The 18,840-nt window shown below is 41.9% G+C and overlaps 1 protein-coding gene across 2 annotated transcripts in view; it reads right to left on the bottom strand.

Annotated features, from left to right (window-relative positions):
- Positions 1 to 843: 843 nt before the first annotated feature.
- The window catches only part of LOC109413155 (chondroitin sulfate synthase 1-like), a 74,511-nt gene continuing 56,514 nt past the window's right edge, over positions 844 to 18,840 (bottom strand). Inside the window, exons 3-9 of one of the 2 annotated variants that reach the window (XM_062844400.1) lie at positions 10,253 to 10,441; positions 9,877 to 10,191; positions 9,704 to 9,816; positions 2,650 to 2,962; positions 2,418 to 2,563; positions 1,960 to 2,272; positions 844 to 1,904 (exon numbers count right to left, since the gene is read on the bottom strand). In XM_062844400.1, coding sequence (XP_062700384.1) covers positions 859 to 1,904; positions 1,960 to 2,272; positions 2,418 to 2,563; positions 2,650 to 2,962; positions 9,704 to 9,816; positions 9,877 to 10,191; positions 10,253 to 10,441 — 2,435 coding nt within the window. In that variant the 3' untranslated portion in view covers positions 844 to 858. Of the gene's footprint in view, positions 1,905 to 1,959; positions 2,273 to 2,417; positions 2,576 to 2,649; positions 2,963 to 9,703; positions 9,817 to 9,876; positions 10,192 to 10,252; positions 10,442 to 18,840 lie in introns of both variants that reach the window. The other variant, XM_062844399.1, reaches the window with a different exon arrangement.

The following is an 18,840-nucleotide window of genomic DNA, read 5'->3' on the forward strand; positions in this document are numbered from 1 at the left end:
TTGCAATCTTTGAAGAGATTCCGCCTGGATTCTGCGAAGAGATTCCGTCTGGAATCTCCATCTCTGGAGAGATTCCGTCTAAAATCTCTGGAGAGATTCCGTCTGAAATCTCTGGAGAGATTCCGTCTGAAGTCACTGGAGAGATTTCGTTTGGAATCTCTGGGGAGTTTCCGTCTGGGATCTCCGGAGGGATTCCGTCTCGAATCTCCGGAGAGAATCCATCTAGAATCTTCAGAGAGAATCCGTCTGGAATCTCCAGAAATATTCTGCCCGAAATCTCCAGAGAGTTAACCATGGAGTCTCCAGCTGAAATCTCCATAGAGATTCCGTCTGGAATCTCTAGAGAGATTCCGTCTGGAATCCTACGGAGATTCTACGGAGAGATCCCGTCCGGAATCCCTGGAGAGATTCCGTCTGGAATCTTCGGAGAGATTCTGTCCGAAATCTCCGGAGAGAATCCGTCTGGAATCTTCAGAAAGATTCCGTCTGGAATCTCCAGCTGAAACCTCCATAGAGATTCCGTCTGGCGTTGATAAAGCCAGCATAGGAGTCTTTTTTATGGATTGTTTTATGTTTAACTTTGAACTCTTATCGGGCGCAACCCCCAGCAATTATTGTATACAATTTGGTGACAACCAGAAGTTATGTCAGTCAGCAAGCTAGGATAATTGATATGATGATAAACCGCAAAAAAGTTACGAAACGTTGGAATTCTCAATATTATTCAAAACAACGACCCATTTAAAATTACTTTAAAATTTATTAATTGCTACTATCTTACACGTAGATATTCCCACATCTATCTAGGCTTATTGGCTAAAAACCCACCGATCCCCCCCCCCCCCCATCAAGCTATCGCTATCGGCTCCCCCGGGCCCTCCGCCCGAACAGCAGCAGCTCCCGATCGTGGACGAAGCGCTCCTCCAGCGTCCGGAAGCTCCCGAGAGTATTGGCTTTCGTTCCGAGGCACATCTTGTACTGTGCCTCTTCGAGGTTTCTATCACAATTGATGGGATGGAAGATGTGCACCAGCGACGGGTCCGGCGCACGGAATACCACCAGCTCCTGCTGCAGCGGTTTGTGCGGATCCTGGAACGGATCCACGCGACCGTCGGCCACGTCCAGCAACCGTTGGGAGCCTTTTAGATTGGCAGCGATTATGGTTTCGAGGAATTTTACGTCCTCCAGGCCCCACCCGGTGATGTCGGTGTTAAAACCGTCGAGGTCGGGCCGGAGGATGTCGGACTTGTAGATGCCGGCCAGGCCGTAGCCGAACTGCCGGAAGTATCCGTTGGCGTTGGTTATGGGGTAATTGGATGAGAAGTTTTGATCGTTGACTGAGAGGAACAGGTGTTCCGTGGTTATGGGTTTCAGGCCTTGCTCTTGGTAGAGTCGGCCGAGTGACTCCGGGTGTGGATCGTACTCGCTGAATACGATAGGAAGGTAGACCTGGCGGTTGCGGATAACGTTGGCTCGTATCCGATCGAGCGTCCGCTGAGTGAAGATCATATCGACATCGATAAAGAACAAGATGTCGTCCTGCTTGCAGAACGGACTCTTGATGGCACGGTCGAGGGCTACTCCGCGGGAAAAGTTTCCCTGCAGTTGTAGGTAGTTGATGCGGTTTTGTGGATACCGGGAGCGGAGTTGATCGAGGAGGTTGGTCAGGAGGGATGAGTCGGACGGATCGACGTACAGGGAAACGAGCAGATCCGTACGGAGATCTTGCTTGAGGGCAACCTGCTCGAAGTTGCGGAGGAACCGCATGAAGGTTTCCGGTCGACCAGCGAGCGGAATGATGAAAACGATGCGATCCTTTGGCATCTCGATCATCGGAGGATTGCTGATGGCGAACGAGTCCGAGAGGCGTTCCCATCCGCTGTTGAGGAACGATCGCATGCGATCTACGGGAAAGAAAAATTAGTATCGTTATACAACAAACTTTGAACAAAATGTTACCTAATCCAGTGCTGTTGTCGAACGGTCGGGTACTTCCAACGGGTAGCCGACTGTCCAGGGTCACCGCAAGAGCCGGAACGACGTCCCGGGTGATCTCCCGCACTCGTATGTCCGTGAACGATCGTTGAATGTAGAGATGTCTTCGCACCGGAACGGTCATTTTCTTCCCGCGGTACTTCTTATACACCAACAGTAAATCCAAGATCAGGTCCTGCCCGTAGAGACTGTTGACGCGCATATAGCCGTACAGCAGCTCTCGGAACTCGATTACTCGTCCCCGTTGGCGCGAGAAGTTGTTGATGTGCTCCATGATCTGTGCGCGCGCATGCAATTATGAAACAGAGGAATCATAATTAGCTTGTTAAGTGCCTACTTGTGAGCTTGAGCCGGAAGCCGTAACCGGTTCACTGAGTAAAGTGTGTTTAACAAGCAATCAATTGCCGCGACTGTTTGCTTACCTCTCGAACGACATCGTTCAGTCCCTCCGTGAGTGACGATTCAATCTTGCGCTTCGGATTCGGATGCATCCCCGAGTACAGGCTCTTGGCAATGAAATCCCACTCGATGATCTCGTCCAGGTGTGACGGCCGGTGCCGGTTGAGATCTGGCGTCGAACCTTGAAGTAGAATAGTCAATGTTGCGAGGGTGGAATGTCTCGGCGAGAGGAAGGTATGGGATGTCGTTACTCACCTAAGATGGAATGATCCCCCAGGTAGTCGGCGCTGGTTTCGTCCGACGGGAAGATCGGAACGCCTGGTGCGAGGTTTTTGTTGATTCGAGGGATCTGCAGCAGGGCCGTCATCTGGGCAATGTCCCTGTGGAGCATCAGGGACTGCTGACGGAGTTCCTGGGCCTTAAGCCCCAGGGTGTAGGCGTGCAGTCGGTACATGAAAGCGGGCTTCTTGACCGGATGCAGCGTAATGGCACTGTGGACTTCCTTGTTTTTGAGGTTGCCGGAGAAGGCTCGACTTCCGCTGCTGTTGTGGTGCAGAATGGATTGCATCTGGTGGGGCAGGGGAATCGGTGAATGAGCGAGTATCGTATTTCTGAGTACATAAATCCATTTGTTTGAATACATCCATTAAAATAACATCATTTAAATGAATCACAACCTCACGCAGCTATGTTTTACCATGTAATAAGCTCAATAACTCTTTAGGGGTCTCTTAGAATTCCTTTGAACACCAAAGCTACCGGTGTAACTATAGTGAACTAGTAGACTCAAGTCACTAGTCTACTAGTTTCCAATTTACTCGTTTCAATTTACCCTGGTACTCCTCAAAAACCCACTCAATATTCCCTTAAACTTCACAGAATCCCCTTAAAACCCTCCCCGAGACCACCTCGGGGTTCTCTGAATCCTAATATCTAGAAACTCCTCTTGAAACCTCCGTGAAATACTCTTAAAACTCTACAGAACCCACCTGGAGTCCACTCTTGAAACCTTTTCATGAACTGCTCTGAAATCCCCAGCAAATTTCCTTGAAACTCTCCTGATGTAAATACCACTGAGACCCCTTTCAAAAATCGCACTGCGTGAAACCTCCCTAAAGCTTAAAGCCCCTATCGAAACTGTTTTGGAGCCCTCCTGAAACCCTCACTGAAATTTACTTGGAAATCCCCTTGAAGAACCAATAAAACATGCAAGGATCCTCTCTGAATCCATCTAAAACTCCCCAAAACTCACCTGCAATCCTCTTAAAACTTCCTGAAACCCATCTGAAGGTCACTCTTCAAACCTTACGTGAATCTGTTGAAAACCCTCTGAAATACTTCTCGAACCAAATAGAAGGCACCTTGGTCCTCCGGAAACTTCCCTTCAAACTCCAGAAACCTTCTAAAGCTGCACTGGAGCCCCCCCCTTTACAGTTTTTGAAATCCCTATGAAACCCCTTGAATGCCTTTATGCATCCCTCTGGAATTCCTCGGATATCTTCCTGAAGCTCTCCTAAAACTTCTTCAAGCCATCTTGAAGTTCTCTGAAACCTCCCTGAACAAACACTGAGACCCCTCTGGAACCCCGCTTGTAACGCACCTGAAACTCGCTTAAAACTTCTTTGAAATCAACTGAGAACCTCCTTGAAACAGTTACCCAAACTTAGCCATACCGAAATGTCTCTGATATACCATGTGACACCTTTTCTAATACTTCCCGAATTTCTTTTGATACACCCAGGAAATTATCCTAAAGTCCGTCTGAAAGTCCATGGAAGAGCTCTTTGAAATCTCTCCAAAATCCTTCAGAAATCCCCGAAAACTCTCTAAAACTCCCCAGATTTCACAACTGAGATGCCCCAAACTCCACCGAAACTTCCACTTTTGACTCTCCTTAAAACTTTCTGTAATTCTTCTGTAACCCTTATTGAACCTTACTGAAAACTTTTTAAAACCGTTTTCAACTCCCTCAAACCCTACCACAACTCACCTGAAAATTTTCAGAGGTCAATAACCCCAAGGAAATCTCTTAAATCCCAGGGTCTCACGGAAATCATACTAAAACTATGCTGAAGCTGACCACACCTCCCTTAAACCACTCTCAAACCTCGTAAAAAAACCCTTTTTCAATCCAATTCCAGCCCCTCTCAACCACTATCTAACCCCTCTGAAATCCTTCGTTTATTACTTTGAAACTCCACTGAACTTCCGTGAAACACCCTGAAATGTCCGGGTAGCCCTCTTGAAAAGCTTCCGAATTCCTCCAAGAATATCCCGGAATTTCCCCTGAATAGAAGAGTTCCTTAAGCCTTCTGAATCCTCATTAGAATTTCATCAAACTTCCCTGAAGCACCACTAGGAAGAACCCCTCTGAAACCACGCGTGAAACCTTCCTGAATTCAATCTGGAAGTTTTTTTTGTAATCCTCCAGTTGAAAACCACCTGAAGCACCCGTTGAATTCCTTGGATCTCCATTGAAATACTCCGCAACCAACCCCCCCCCCCCCCCCCTTCCCCATTAAATGTCACTGAACTCCCTTGAAATCTATTCTAAGTAAAACTCTGCTAAAACTCATAAGGTTCGGCCCTTGGCACCACCATGGGGGCTCCAAACTGAAAGTAGTAAAACTCTCTAGAACATCTTTGAAAGGGTGCCTGAAACAATTCTGAAGGTTCCAGTTAATTTCTGAAATTCCTTTGAAATACCCATAAACCCCTTGGAACACCTCTAAAACCTCTTGGAACTTATCCAAAATTCCTAAAAAATCCATCAGAAATAGCCTGAAACGATCATGAAGCTTCACTTAACCCTATTAGAGCCCCATTAAACCCCTTTTGAACACCTCGTGAAACCCTGTTGAAAAATTCTCCGAATAACCTTCTGATATCCCTGGGCCACTATTTAAATCCTTTCGGAAAATCTCCAATCTCCCTGAAGCTTCTTGTTGAAGCCTCTCTTCCTGAATTCTTCGTGAAACCTTCTGCAACCGTTCTGATACACCCAGGATAAATTAGCCTTAAAACCGCGTGTAAACAAGCTGAAGTTTAACGGAAACTCCTCTGAACCCTTTCGACCTTCCTGAAATTTCCTTCGTAACCTTTCTGAAACTTCTGAAACTCCCCTAAATACTCCCAAAAAACCTAAATACCTCTCAAATCCCTTGAAGCCTCATCAAAATCTCTCCAACACAAACCTCTGATACCCCCTTAAACTCACTGAAGCCTCGTTCAATCTTTCCTGAAATGGCCCTGAAAACCTTCCTGAAGTCTTACCAGTAGGTTAACTCCAGAGGCACCTTCTCCTCCAAGACTTCTTGAAGTCTTACTAAAGCCTCATGAATCCTTTTTAAACCCCTTAAATCTTCCGCAAACCACCCTGAAACCTTTCGGGAACCCTCCTCGATGTCTTCCTATGCCTCCTGATACTCTTCCTGAGACTCATCTGAAACTTCTCTAAAACAATCTTGATATCTCCTTAATCTTCCTTTTGCATCACGTTGGGAACAGCTCGCTGACGTCGTGTACGATTTTGGGTAAAAAAATTATCCTAATGCCAAAGCAGTGTTGGAGCATCTCTCAAACCCTCTGGAAACCTCCTAAAATCCCACAAAACAGCACCGAATTCACTTGAAACCCTCCTGAACCCATTCTGATACCCTTCTGAAACCATTCTGAAGCTTTTTTGAAACCTCCCTGGGGTTTCCTGGAGCTCCTCAAAAGCCCCTTAAACAAACAGAATCCTCTTACAGTCCACTGAAACCTTCTGAAACTCCCGTAAAGCTCCCTGAAACCTCTTGAAGCCTCTTTAAAATCACTTGAAGCTCCTCAGAAATCTTCGGGAAAGCACTCAACTCGCCTAAACTCCCTGAACCCCCCAGGACATTTCACTAAACCCCCTTGAAACACCTTGACATACCGAGGTCAATCTCCTTAAACCCTTCTAAAGACTTTCTTAAACTTCTGAAATCCTCATGAAATCTCTTTTTAATCCTCTGAAACTACCAGAAATTTTCTGTCAAGCCCACGTATCCTTCCGGAAACGACCTTGAATCTTTCCAGAAGTATTCCTCAAGCTCCTTAAAATTTCTTCAAGTCCTTCTGACATGCCTTGAAAACCCCACCGAAGTCTCACTATATAATTCCTGAAAGTGCCTTGGAACTTACCTAACCCTTTCTGAAACCCATCTCAAACCTTCCAAGAACGTTCATGGAAATTCGCCTAACTATTTAAACACTTTACAACTATGTATTTGAAACTTTCTTAGCAGACCCTTAAGCCGTTCTGAAATCCTCCTGAAAACCCCTGAAACGTGCTGGAGCTTCTCCAAAAGCTCCTCAAAACCTCAAATCCCTTTTAACCATCTTGAAATCCTTCCGCAACAGGAACATTTTCAAATCCCCACCGTAACCCTCCGAAACTCACTGAAAACCCTCTGTGACGTCTTTATCAAATTCTCCTCTATAACCCTGCTGATACACCCATGAGATCCCCTGAAGTATCCCCAAAGCTCCATGGAATTCTCTAGAAATCCCCCAGAAACTTCACTGGAGCTCCTCGAAACACCCTTGAATACCATTGCGTTGTGACTCTCCGTCAAAACTTCTGGAACCTTTCCTGAACCCACCTGAAACCTTTACTTTAGCGTAAATGGAATGGCGATTGAGATAGATACTGTAGAACTTGAAAGTCCAGAGCACCAGCACATTTTGCATACCTTACAATGTCTTACAACCTCAAAAAGATTTTTTTTTTCGTAGAATTGCAAAGTACCCTGGACAACAATGACCGCAATTCGAAAGCCTAGATTAAATGGTGATTATGGTAGATTTTGTAGGACTTAAAGTCCTAAACTTCAGTACATTTAGCAAACTTTACAATATCTGACTACAGAAAAAACGGCTTTCTCGTTGGGTCGGGGAGCATCCATGGTGGAGAGGACAATATCTGTAAACGTAGATTGAATGGCAATTGAGGTAGATTCTGTAGAGCTTGAAAGTCCTGAACTTCAGAACATTTTGCATATCATACAATGTCATACACCATCACAAAGATTTTCTCGTAGCATTGTGAGTACCATGCAGAACAATGACCGTAAACCGTAAGCGTAGATTATGGTAAATTTCGTAGTTGAAAGTCCTGAGCTCCAGGACATTTTCCATACCTTACAATGTCGTACAACCTCAGAACGATTTTCACGTAACATTTTGGAATACCACGAACAACAATGATCGATAACCGCTAAAGTAGACTCAATGGCGATAACGGTAGATTCTGTAGACCTTGAAAATCCTGAACTTTGCATACCTTACAATGTTGTACAACCTCAGAAAGCTGGTCTCGTAACATTTAGGAGTACCATGGGTAACAATGACCGATTACCGCTAACATGGTGAGTGCTATAGATTCTTTAGATCTAGAAAATCCTGAACTCCAGAACATTTTGCATTACAATGGTGTACAACCTCAGAAAGCTTGTCTCGTAACACTTAGGAGTACCATGGGTAACAATGACAGTAAACCGTGAGCGTAGATTGCATGGTGAGTGTGATAGATTCTGTAGACCTTGAAGGTCCTGAACTGCAGTACATTTCGAATACCTTACAATGTCACTACCTAAAAAGTCGTCGTAACATTTCAGAGTACCACGGATAACAGTGACCGATAACCGCTAACGTAGATTCAATGGCGATTACGGTAGATTTTGCAGACCTTGAATGTCCTGAACTTCAGGACATTTTGCATACCTTACAATGTTGTACAACCTCAGAAAGCTTGTCTCGTAACATTTAGGAGTACCATGGGTAACAATGACCGATAACCGCTAACGTAGATTGCATGGTGATTACGGTAGAATTTGTAGACCTTGAAAGTCCTGAACTTCAGGGCATTTTGCAATACCTTGAAATGTCCCGAAACCGTAACAAGTACATCTCCTTCAATTACAAAGCAACTCGAAACATAACGGTCAAAAGCCGCAAAGTTATATTGAATTGGTGCAGCGGTAGATCCTGTTGACCTTGTAAGTCTTTACTCCAGGATAGTTTAGATATCCTAGAACATCCAAACAAACCGATAACAGCTGTCCGTTTATGTGTTGCGACTCTGAAAGTATTATGCATAATTGTCCCATGAAATAATTGTATTGATTACGTTCACGTGCTTATAGAGCATATGACTTAAATTTCATAACGTATTGGAGGCCTTGGGGTGATCTAGTTTTATTGGACGTGATCATCAAAGTAAATCTGACGTCAAGGATCTCCGTAACCTTTTTTTTCAATGGCGAAAATCATGAATGTAAACATTTTCATGGAACATTTCCAAAAAATACGAAAAAAAAACCACCTACTTCAATACCCCACCAAAAGGTGGGAGGGTGCAAGGGGATGTCCATCAATACAACTTACAGTAAAACCACTCCCCTTGATGTATACAAAATTTCAGCTTGAAAAACCTTTGAGATCCGTCCTGCCATTTTAGGGGTTAAACCCACCTGAAACTCACTGAAACCCTACACTGAAACCCTCATGAGACCATCCTAAATCCCCATAAAACCTCTTGAAACGCCTCTGATGTCCAATGAAACCCCTCTGAAATCCCCTGGAATTCCCACAAAACTACCCTGAGATCCCACAGAAACTTACCGTAAACCCTCTCTGAAGCCTGCCTAAAGCCTCCTGAAACCAATCTGGACACACCTCGAAATCCTCTTTTACATTCATGAAATCCCTCTGAAATACTTCTCGAAATCCATAAAAACACCCCTGCAATCGCCCGGAAGCTCGCATGAAAGTTCAATGAATTCCCTTGAAACCACCTGGAGTCTCCTGATAACGCTCCCAAAACCCCTCCTGAAATCTCTCTGAAAGCCCCTGGAGTTCTTCCAAAACTACCGAAAACTACCTGAATTCTCCTGAAGCCCCCTGAAACATTCTATAACTCCTCTTAAAGTCCTTAAAAACCCACGAAAGTCGCCGAAAATTTCTCCGGAATCCTCAAGACAGTCCTCTAAAACTCACCCATATCTTGCCCAAACCCCCTGAAACCTCCTTCGAAATCCAGGAACTCTCTGAGACCCTTGAAATCTAAATCAACAACCTTATTAACTTACCCTGCTCTCCCCTCGTAAACCATTGTTTCACTTTTGCGGATTACCCCTTTTCTAAACCCTTAACTCCCTCCCTTTGAACCCTCCGTCCTTGAATCCTGTGAAACTCTCTGAATCTCTGGAATTCCCTGGAACACCTTCCACCCCCCTTAAACCCCCTTTCATTTTGAAACCTCATTTGGTTTGGGTGCAAAACTTACCTCATAGTTCCAGGTACACGGTATACCCGCAAACTTCTGAACACAGCGGCCGACCTCCACGTCCTCGTGGGTACTGTAGAGGTTCTTGAGGCAGGTTGGAATGTGAGGAGCCACTAAAACGAATCTCAATTGAAACCACCTGACTTCCACATATCAACCCCTAGTAACCCTACCTCGTCGCAACGTTTCGCGGCTCATGATCACTCCGGGTCCGCCCATGCAGAAGTTCTCGTCGAACTCCAGCGACAGTAGGCCGAACTCCTCGCTGTTGCCGCGGCCGGCCTGCCCAATGAACTGCGGCTTGGCGCTGTCCACCGAGCGTAGGAACTTTTCCAGCTTGTCCGTCCGGATGAACACGTCGTCGTCGGCCCGGGCAAACCACTCGAACTTGTCGATGTAGTGCTCGTACATGTAGTGCAACATCATGAAGCTTTTTTTCTGCGGGGGGTATCGGTCGTCTACGCCTTTGAGGGCCACCAGCGGGAGATCTGTAAGCAACACGGAACACTGTAGATTGACGATCTTTGAACAAGTTTCCTGAAGTCTCACCATCCGCAACGGATTCCTCCGAGCTGAAGAACGCGATCCGGCCCGGAATGGTCTTACCCCAGGTGTCGTACACCGCCCGGGCCCGGCTCTGGAGGAAATCTTTGGCAGTCATGACGCCCACAAACACCAGATTGCGCTGCGAGTTCTCCGGGGTCTCCGATGGATGCAGGCCGATGATTTCCAGGGCAGCTGCCGAGTGAGAGATGAGAAACAAAAAAAAAATATTCCATCATTAGCGCAGAAGAAGAGTGTGGGTTAGTCGGCCAGCAACCAAATTCGCACGAAAGCGGGCGTGCGCGTGCCGGTTTGTTTGAGTTTTACTTTCTATGAAGTTATTTGCAATCTGTTTGCGAATTGTTAGCTAGGGTGGACCAAACATGTACAAGAAAATTGGTATTAGACGAAAAACAACGATTTAGAAACAAAATCTAGGATGATCATACACGCATTTGTAAGGTTCTGTTTATCCGAAGATAATAGGGTATTTCTCAAGGCAGGGCTGCCAGTTCGATTTTCGTAAAAATAAAAAGATTATTATTATTATTATCTTTATTAACGAGATTTGCAGCCCAGGACAAACAAATAGATGACTTTGTAAATATTATCTGGAAAAGTCGTGCACTAGGTCGTGCAGTATATTACAGACAAATCTGTAATTTCTGCCTCAAGGCAATCCACTTTGAAAACAATTATAGCATTTTTCAAAGAACCAATACGAACTCATGGTGGAAGCACTTCCCGAGCATCACTTTTGCTAAAATTTTCGGAGAACCATATCGAATTTAAAAATAAATCCCGATTAAACCAATTATTGGGCCACCCTACTGCTACCTCCATCGGGTTGGGGGTTCACATCTGGTGCTGCTGGAGGATCGTGCGCTTGATTATTTGAAATTTGAAGTCGCATTGCAACTCGAATAGCCAGTAGGTAGGTGGCTGGGTTGGGTAGGTAATGTATGAGCGGGTGTTGATTACGATTTGCGAAGAAGAAAATCGCACAAAATCGGTTTATGGTTTATGGTTTGCAGTAACTACCGAGTACGTATCTAATAATGAACACTTGTGGGGGTGAGGTGGTCCCATCATCGCAGCAGCTCAGCACAGTTCTCCGGATAGATGGGATCGGTAAATACCGTATACATCACGCAACGGACTGTCGACGGAAACCTTTTGCTTGGAATTCCGGCGGGTTCAAAGAAAACTATTGCCTAGAATGAATATTGACTTTGGTATAGAGTAAATTACTTGAATCATCCGTCGTCGGTCGTCAAAGCAGTAACCGAAGACTGGTACTGCTTCTAGGTAGTGATTGAGAAATCTGATCGGCGATAGGCTCGAGTACGAATCGTAAGGGTAGGTTACGTTAGTTTGATAGTAGCAGATGTACTCAAGGTTAGTCATAACCCACCTCTGATTTAATTACAGAAATGCCTTGAAGTGTTTGATTGTGTTGCGAATTTCATCAAAACAGACCACACTTGTCCACCCGAGCAAACTCCTGGAGGAATATAAATAAAATGGAGAAATCCCCGAAAGAATTGCTAGAATATCTGATGGATCAGATATCTAGGATAATCTCCAAAATTCCTGAAGAATCTCCTAGAAAAATATCTAAAAGAGCTTTAGGAGAGATCCTTCAAAAAACTCCTGGAGCGATCCATGATTATAATTCTACAGATTTTCATTTAAAAACTCTGAGAGGAATTCCTGGAATAATCTCTTAAGAAAAACCTGAAGAAATTTGTGAATGAGTTCCGGGAGGAGCCTCTAAACGAACTGTTGGAGAAATTAGAATAAAATCTTGAAGGAATCCCAGAAGGTTCAGCTAGAGAAAGGTCTGAAGGAACTCCAGAAGGAATTCCCGAAGAAATTCATGGAGGAGGAACTCATGGAGAGCTTCCTAAAGGAACTCCTGCAAGAATGTCTGAATGAGCTCCAGGAGAGGTTTCTGGAGGGATTTGTTGAGAAATCCTCGACTTAAATGCTAAATAATCATTGAAAGAACTCGAGAATACATTGAATGAACTTTTACAGGGATCCCTGAAGAAACTTTGAGAGGAATTTATGAGGAAACTCCTGCAGGTATCCCTTGAGGAACTCATGGAACAGTTCTTGAAGGAACCCCTTGAAAATTTCCTGTAGAAACCTCTTCTTCTTCTTCATTGTGGCTCTACATTCACACTGGGACTTGGCCTGCCTCGCTTCAACTTAGTATTCTTTGAGCACTTCCACAGTTATTAATTGAAGGGCTATCTTTGCCTACCATTGCACCATTGTGAGGCAAGTACAATGATACTCTATGCCCAGGGAGTCGAGAAAATTTGCCCGACTGGAGCGGAAATCGAACCCGCCGTGTCCGGATTAGCGATCCATAGCTTTAAACACTAGGCTAACTGGAGATCCTAAGCCTCTAGAGGATTTATTGAATAAAATTCAGCAGGAATCTTAAAAGAAATTTCTGTACGAATTTCTAGAAAAATTCCTGAATATACTCATAAAGGAATCCCTGAAGGAATTACTAGAGGAATCCCTGTGGGAACTTCTGAAATCATCCCTGAAAGAAATTAAAGAATAATCTCAATATTACCTCCTTGAGAGATCCATCAGTGGACTCCTGGAGAAATCCCTGATTATAATCCTATTGAAATCCATGAAGAACCTCGTAGAAGAAAGAAGAACATGAACATGCATGAACGAATTCCTAAAGAAATTTTATTTAAATTCCTATAGGAATTCCAAAAGGTTTTTCGAAGAGGAATCTCTGAATAAAGAAATTCCAGCATATAGGAATCTTCAGTGCTGTCATGGTCAAATTAAATTGAGAATAAATAATAATGCCGGGTACCCCTTCATACACTATTATTTCCATGCTGTCACGTGTCAACGAAGAGCCCCCATCACCCTATCCTTTCCTCACATATTTTTGTTCCCCCTAACCTCGACTAAACCGCGAGTTTTACGGTTCCCCAAATCTAACATAGTTTATAAGTCAAAAACATGAAATTGCAAAAAAAAAAATAACTGAATTCGGCTCCGTCATGCTTGTTGGCGCATGAGCCGAAAATAAACGTTTAAGTAAAAAAAAACTATTATTTCATAAAATGATGCTGTAATTATCGCAGAAGGGACATTCTTACTGGAAGTCCTCGAATGAGTTGCAAGAATTCTTTTTACTTTTCAAGAAATTTCTCCAGAATTACCTCCAGTGCATTTTTTTAATTATTGTACAAATTGGGCCAAAGGGTCTCAGATTTTCATGAAACTTTTTCCACAGACAGGGCTCAAGGATAAATGAATAAAAAAATTTGAGAAAAATTCAGGGTCGCCTATTTTTCCGGAAAACTCAGGTGGAAATTTCTTGTCTTCCCCAGAAACTACTTACTTTGATAAATCATAACTTAAGAACGATGCATCGTAGAAGCAAAGTTTTTTTTAGAAAATGGAAGCAAATTTTCTCTAAAAAATCTAAAAATAAAGTAATCTAAAAATTTTCCACCGTTGAAAAAAAAATACAAAGGAAAGCCGGAAAAAACTATGCCCGAATTCATGTAAAATTTTCAAAAAAATATGTTTGAGTAGATGATTTTATAAGCTTTGATCGCTGAAATTTCTGAAATGCATTTTTTTTCTTTCCTGAGTTATGACCAATTTTGTGAAAAATGACCATGTAAGCCTATGGTAGAAGGTAATATTTTCACAAAATTGGCCATAACTCAAGGACGAAAAAAAGTGCATTCCAAAAATTTCAGCAATCAAAGCTTACGGAATTACCTTCTCAAAAATATTTTTTTCCAAAAATTTTTCGCGAGTTCGGACATAGTTTTTTCGGCTTTTCATTATGAATTTTCACAACGGTGGAATATTTTGTGGAAAACTTTATCCAGTTCATATTTTTTGGCTTTCATTTTCTTTAAAAAAAACTTTGTTTCTACGAAGCTTCGTTCTGGAGTTATGATTAAAAAAAAAGGCTTATATGGCACATTTGGACATTTTTCATCAAAATTGGCCATTACTGAAAAACGAAGAAAGTGCATTCCAAAAATTTCAGCGAATAAAGCTTATAAAATAACCTTCTTAAAAATATTGTTTGGAAATTATTCCACGAGTTCGGTTACTTTATCGGTGTGAACCTTTCACGATTATTTCGGTTGTATCTCATAAGGCCCGTTACAAATATTTATTTCACTTTTTGTCCTACCACTCTTTGGTTGGTCGAGGGGGGGGGGGGGTAAAAATAATAAAGTATTTAATTTGAAAAATATTAAAAACTCCTCGGATTTGGTAAATAATGTTTGCCAAGACCCAATATTTTGATAAATATTTTTTAATCTGCCCCCTCAAAATGCAAAATCCAGCCAAAAAATTTTGAAGGGGTGGGGGGGGGGGGCAGACAAAAAGTGAAAATAAGATTTGTATCAGCCTAATATTACAAGAATCTCTTTGCGCTGTTATGTATGCGTCCACTGGCATACAAATGATCCGCATAGTACTTTGAAGTATGAATCGTAAAATCTGTATATTTCAGAATATGTTCATTGTAGCGAATGCTCGTCGAACATAATTGTGGGATTGTTGTAGACATGAAGCAAAACAAAGATAGATTCAAGTTTAATATATGTGAGGGCGGAGAAACTGTCAATAGAAAAAGAGTTATCCAAATATTAGAATGATTTGGTTTTCCAAGATATTGAGTTGTTCCAGAAAATCCTCCAGAAATTATTCAAGGAATTCCTTCAATAAGTTTTCTATGCAATCTCCCAGGAATTTCTCCAGGATATTCTTCAAAAATTCCTCCAGCAATTACTCCTGGAATTACTCCAGGGATGCCCCCGCAAATTTCTTCAGGGATTTCTCCAGGAATTCCTCCAGAAATTTCTCAAGGAATTTTTCCACTAATTACTAATCCAGGAACTCCTTCAGAAATTCCTCCACGAATACTTCCTGAAATAAATTGCTCCTAGAAAAATTTAAGAAACCCCCCTAGAAAGTATTTCAAAAAATCATGGAGAATTCCTTCAAGAATACCCAATTATTTTTCAAAGAATTCTTCCAGAAATTTCTACAAGAACTCCCCCAAGAAATACTCCAGAAATCACTCCACAAATACCTCCAGGATTTCTCCAAGGAATTCCTCTAGAAAGTTTTCCATAAATTTCTCAAGGATTCCTCCAGAAATTGCTCTAGGGTACTCCAAGATTTTTTTCCGAAAATTCCTTGGGGCCTCCCTCTGCAATTACTTCAGGAATTACTCCAGAAATTACTCCAGGAAATACTCCGTAAAGTCCTCAAGGGATTCCTTCAAAAAATCCTCCACAAATACCTACAAAAATAGCTCCAGGGATTGCTGCAGGAGCTCCTATTGGAATTGCTCCAAAAATACCTCCAGGGATTTCTTCAGAATTTTCTCATGAAATTTCTCCACAAAATCCTCCGAAAATTACATCTTTAGCAATATTTTAAGAAATTATTATTGGAATTTCTCCAGAAATTCCCCAAAAAATCTCCAGGTGTTCCTCGATGACTTCTACCAAACACTCTTCTCAGAATCCTTTCAATAATTTCTACAGGAATTCCTCCAGGAACTTTTCCATGAACTCCTCCAAGACTTCTGCCACGAATTTTGTCCAAGATGCTCTCCAGGTAATTCTCCAGGAATACCTTGGAAATCCCCCAGAAATTATTCCTGGCATTACTCCAAAAATTTCTCCGGGAATTCTTTTAAAGTTCCTCCAGGAATTCCTTAATACATTTATCTACGAAATCCTCAAAAATTCATTCTGGGACATTCACGAGGGATTGCTCCAGGAATGACTCCAAGAATTTATCTCGGGTTTCCTCCAAGAATCCTTCCGGAGAATTTTTCGGACTTATTTTTACAATAAAATTTTCCAGAAATTGCTTCAGAAAAGCCTCCAACAATTCTTCCAGGAGTTCTTCCAACCATTCCTCCAAAAACCTTTCAAGAGTTCCTACAAAATTTCTCCTAAAAATTCCTTCAGGAATTTCTTCAAATCTTTCGCCAAAAAATCTTCAAAGAATCCCTCCAGATATTCCTCCACGAATTTCTGCCAATAATTTCTCCAGGATTTTTAAAGAAATTCCTCGAAAATTCTTCCACGAATTCTTCCAAGAATTCTGCCAAAAAATCCAACAAGAATCCCCCCAAGAGTTTCTCCAGGAATTCCTTCAATAATTTCTCCAGATATTTCTCTAAAACTTCTGCCAAGAATTCCTCAAAGAATCCCTCTATGTATTTCTCCAAGAATTTCTCCAGTTAGTCCTCCAAGACTTCTGCCAACAAGACTTCTCCAAGCATTGCCCCAGGATTTTCTCCAAGAATTCCTCCAGAAAGTCCTTCAAGAACTTCTCCAGATATTCCTCAAAGAATTCCTCCAGAAACCTGCATGAAATCTTCCAGAAATTCTTCCAAAATCTACTTCAGGGATTCCTTCGAGATTTCTTCCAGGCATTTCTCCAGGAATTCGTTGAAAAGTTTATCAAGGAATTCCTACAGAAATTATTTCGGGGATTATTCGAAGAATTCTCCCAGGAATTCCCCCAGGGATTTCCAGATATTTTTTGAAGAATTTCTTAAGAAACTCCAGAATAAAAAATATAGATTTTTGCGATACACAAAAATGAATACTGCCTATGTTATATTCTGCATAGTTCTGCCAAAGACGCTTACGCTCAATCTGCTGAAATTTAAAAAAAATATTAATGACCTTTTCAACCCTTTGAAGCCAAACTATTATGCCGCTGTTGTCGCAACCTCGCTGGCCTCTAATACGTTTGTTATACTCAGTTTCATCGTCGGGGTCATATTTCCATATTTTATAGGTCTCTGTTTTTATTTTAGAAAATTTTCTTTGAAAAAGCAGTTGAGGTAATGAGATATCTCGAAAAATTGCATAAAGGCAGGAACGTTAAAGCATATTAGGAAATATAAAAAAATCTGTCTTATGAAGGTCAACTGACTTATTGATCTTTGAGTGGCGCGAGTCGATCTGTCATGTGCCATTCTATTTTGTGTATTTTTTATATCGACTTAGAGTGGATAACGTTTTGAAAATAATTATTGAATGCGCCGAAGTAATTTTTGGAGGAGTTCCTAAAAATCTCCTTGGAGGAATTCCTGAGGATATCCTTAAATCAGTTTCTGAAAAAAAACCTTGGACGCATTAATGAAGCAAACTGCCGGGGCCCGTGGCGCAAAATTGGTCACACGTTTGCTTCATAAGCAGATGGTCATGGGTTCGATCCCAGCCCAGGCACTTTCGTCAGTTGCTCTTTCCCCCTGAGAGCAGCTGACACTGACCCTCTTCAGAGCCCATAGCGCAAATGGACCCGGATACTTGGACATCGACGAACGGCAAATCATAATGGACCCCCAATCGGACTGGAAAAAAGGAACAACCAACAGCCACATATCAACATCCTCGTGCTCATCATTTTACCATGATATGATAGAAAGTGAACGCAGCGCAACGGCAACCAGTTCGATATAGTAGAAATAGAATAGAATACATTTGGGCTCTGTACAAAGTGTAAGTACAGCTTCAAATTCGAAACGCTCACGCAGTGCTCTAGTGGACAAAAGAGCTGTAAATTAGATTAAGTAATTTAAGAATTAAAAAAAAATAATGAAGCAACCATTGAAGGTATTTCCTTGAGCAATTTCCAGAGGAATACATGCAAAAATTACTAAAGGATACCTCGGAGGATTTACTAAAAGGATCATTGGAGCAACTTCTGAAGGAATTCTTAGAAGAATTCCTGCAGGCATCCCTAGACAAATTCTTGAAAGAACTTTTGGAGGTTTTCAAGACGGAGTCTTCGGAGAATCCTCATATAATTTATTAGCAAGTACTTCCTAAGGGATTCTGGGATAAATTCCTGAAAGAATTCATGCAGATATCCCTATTACGTTCATTGAAAGAATTCTAGAATTAATTTCTGCATGCTTGTAAAAATTACTTAAGGTGTCCTAGGTGCCATTCTGAAAGGAATACTTGTGGGAATTTCAGATAATCTTTATATAAATTCCTTAACAAATCGTTGAAGGAAGGAAGGAGTTCTTGGATAAATACTTCAACTCGGTAAGCTGCGTTGAAGTGTAGAAGCATGTTCCATTATTTAGCAAAGTTGCTCTCTTTATACATTTGATTCTCCGTGACCAATACTCCGAAACAGCTGATTTTTTTTAGTAGTTCTGTAACATGTTATATTTCAAACGCACGGTAAGAAAAAGGAAAATAATTTTTTTTTTATTAAAAAAAATATATTTTTTTAAGTTTTTAAAATTAAAGGAGATTGTCCATACACACCCCAATATCTCAACTTCCATCAAAATAAACTAAAAACTGTGTTAAGATTATCGAAACATATTATATTCAGCTTTTTATTCATTCAGAAAGGTTCGTTGATAGAAGCCTGCAATTTTCGTCGTGTTAAAAAGGAATTCCCGCAAATTCACCTGGGGCAACCCTTAGAGTAATTTTGGAAAGAAGCCCTGGATGAGTTCAAGATAAATTCGTTGGAGTTTAGTTATAAGAACTCCTTGGAGAAATCCCTGCAGTAATCCCTGG

The sequence above is a fragment of the Aedes albopictus genome, chromosome 1 (genome assembly GCF_035046485.1).
Source record: "Aedes albopictus strain Foshan chromosome 1, AalbF5, whole genome shotgun sequence".
Taxonomy (NCBI): domain Eukaryota; kingdom Metazoa; phylum Arthropoda; class Insecta; order Diptera; family Culicidae; genus Aedes; species Aedes albopictus.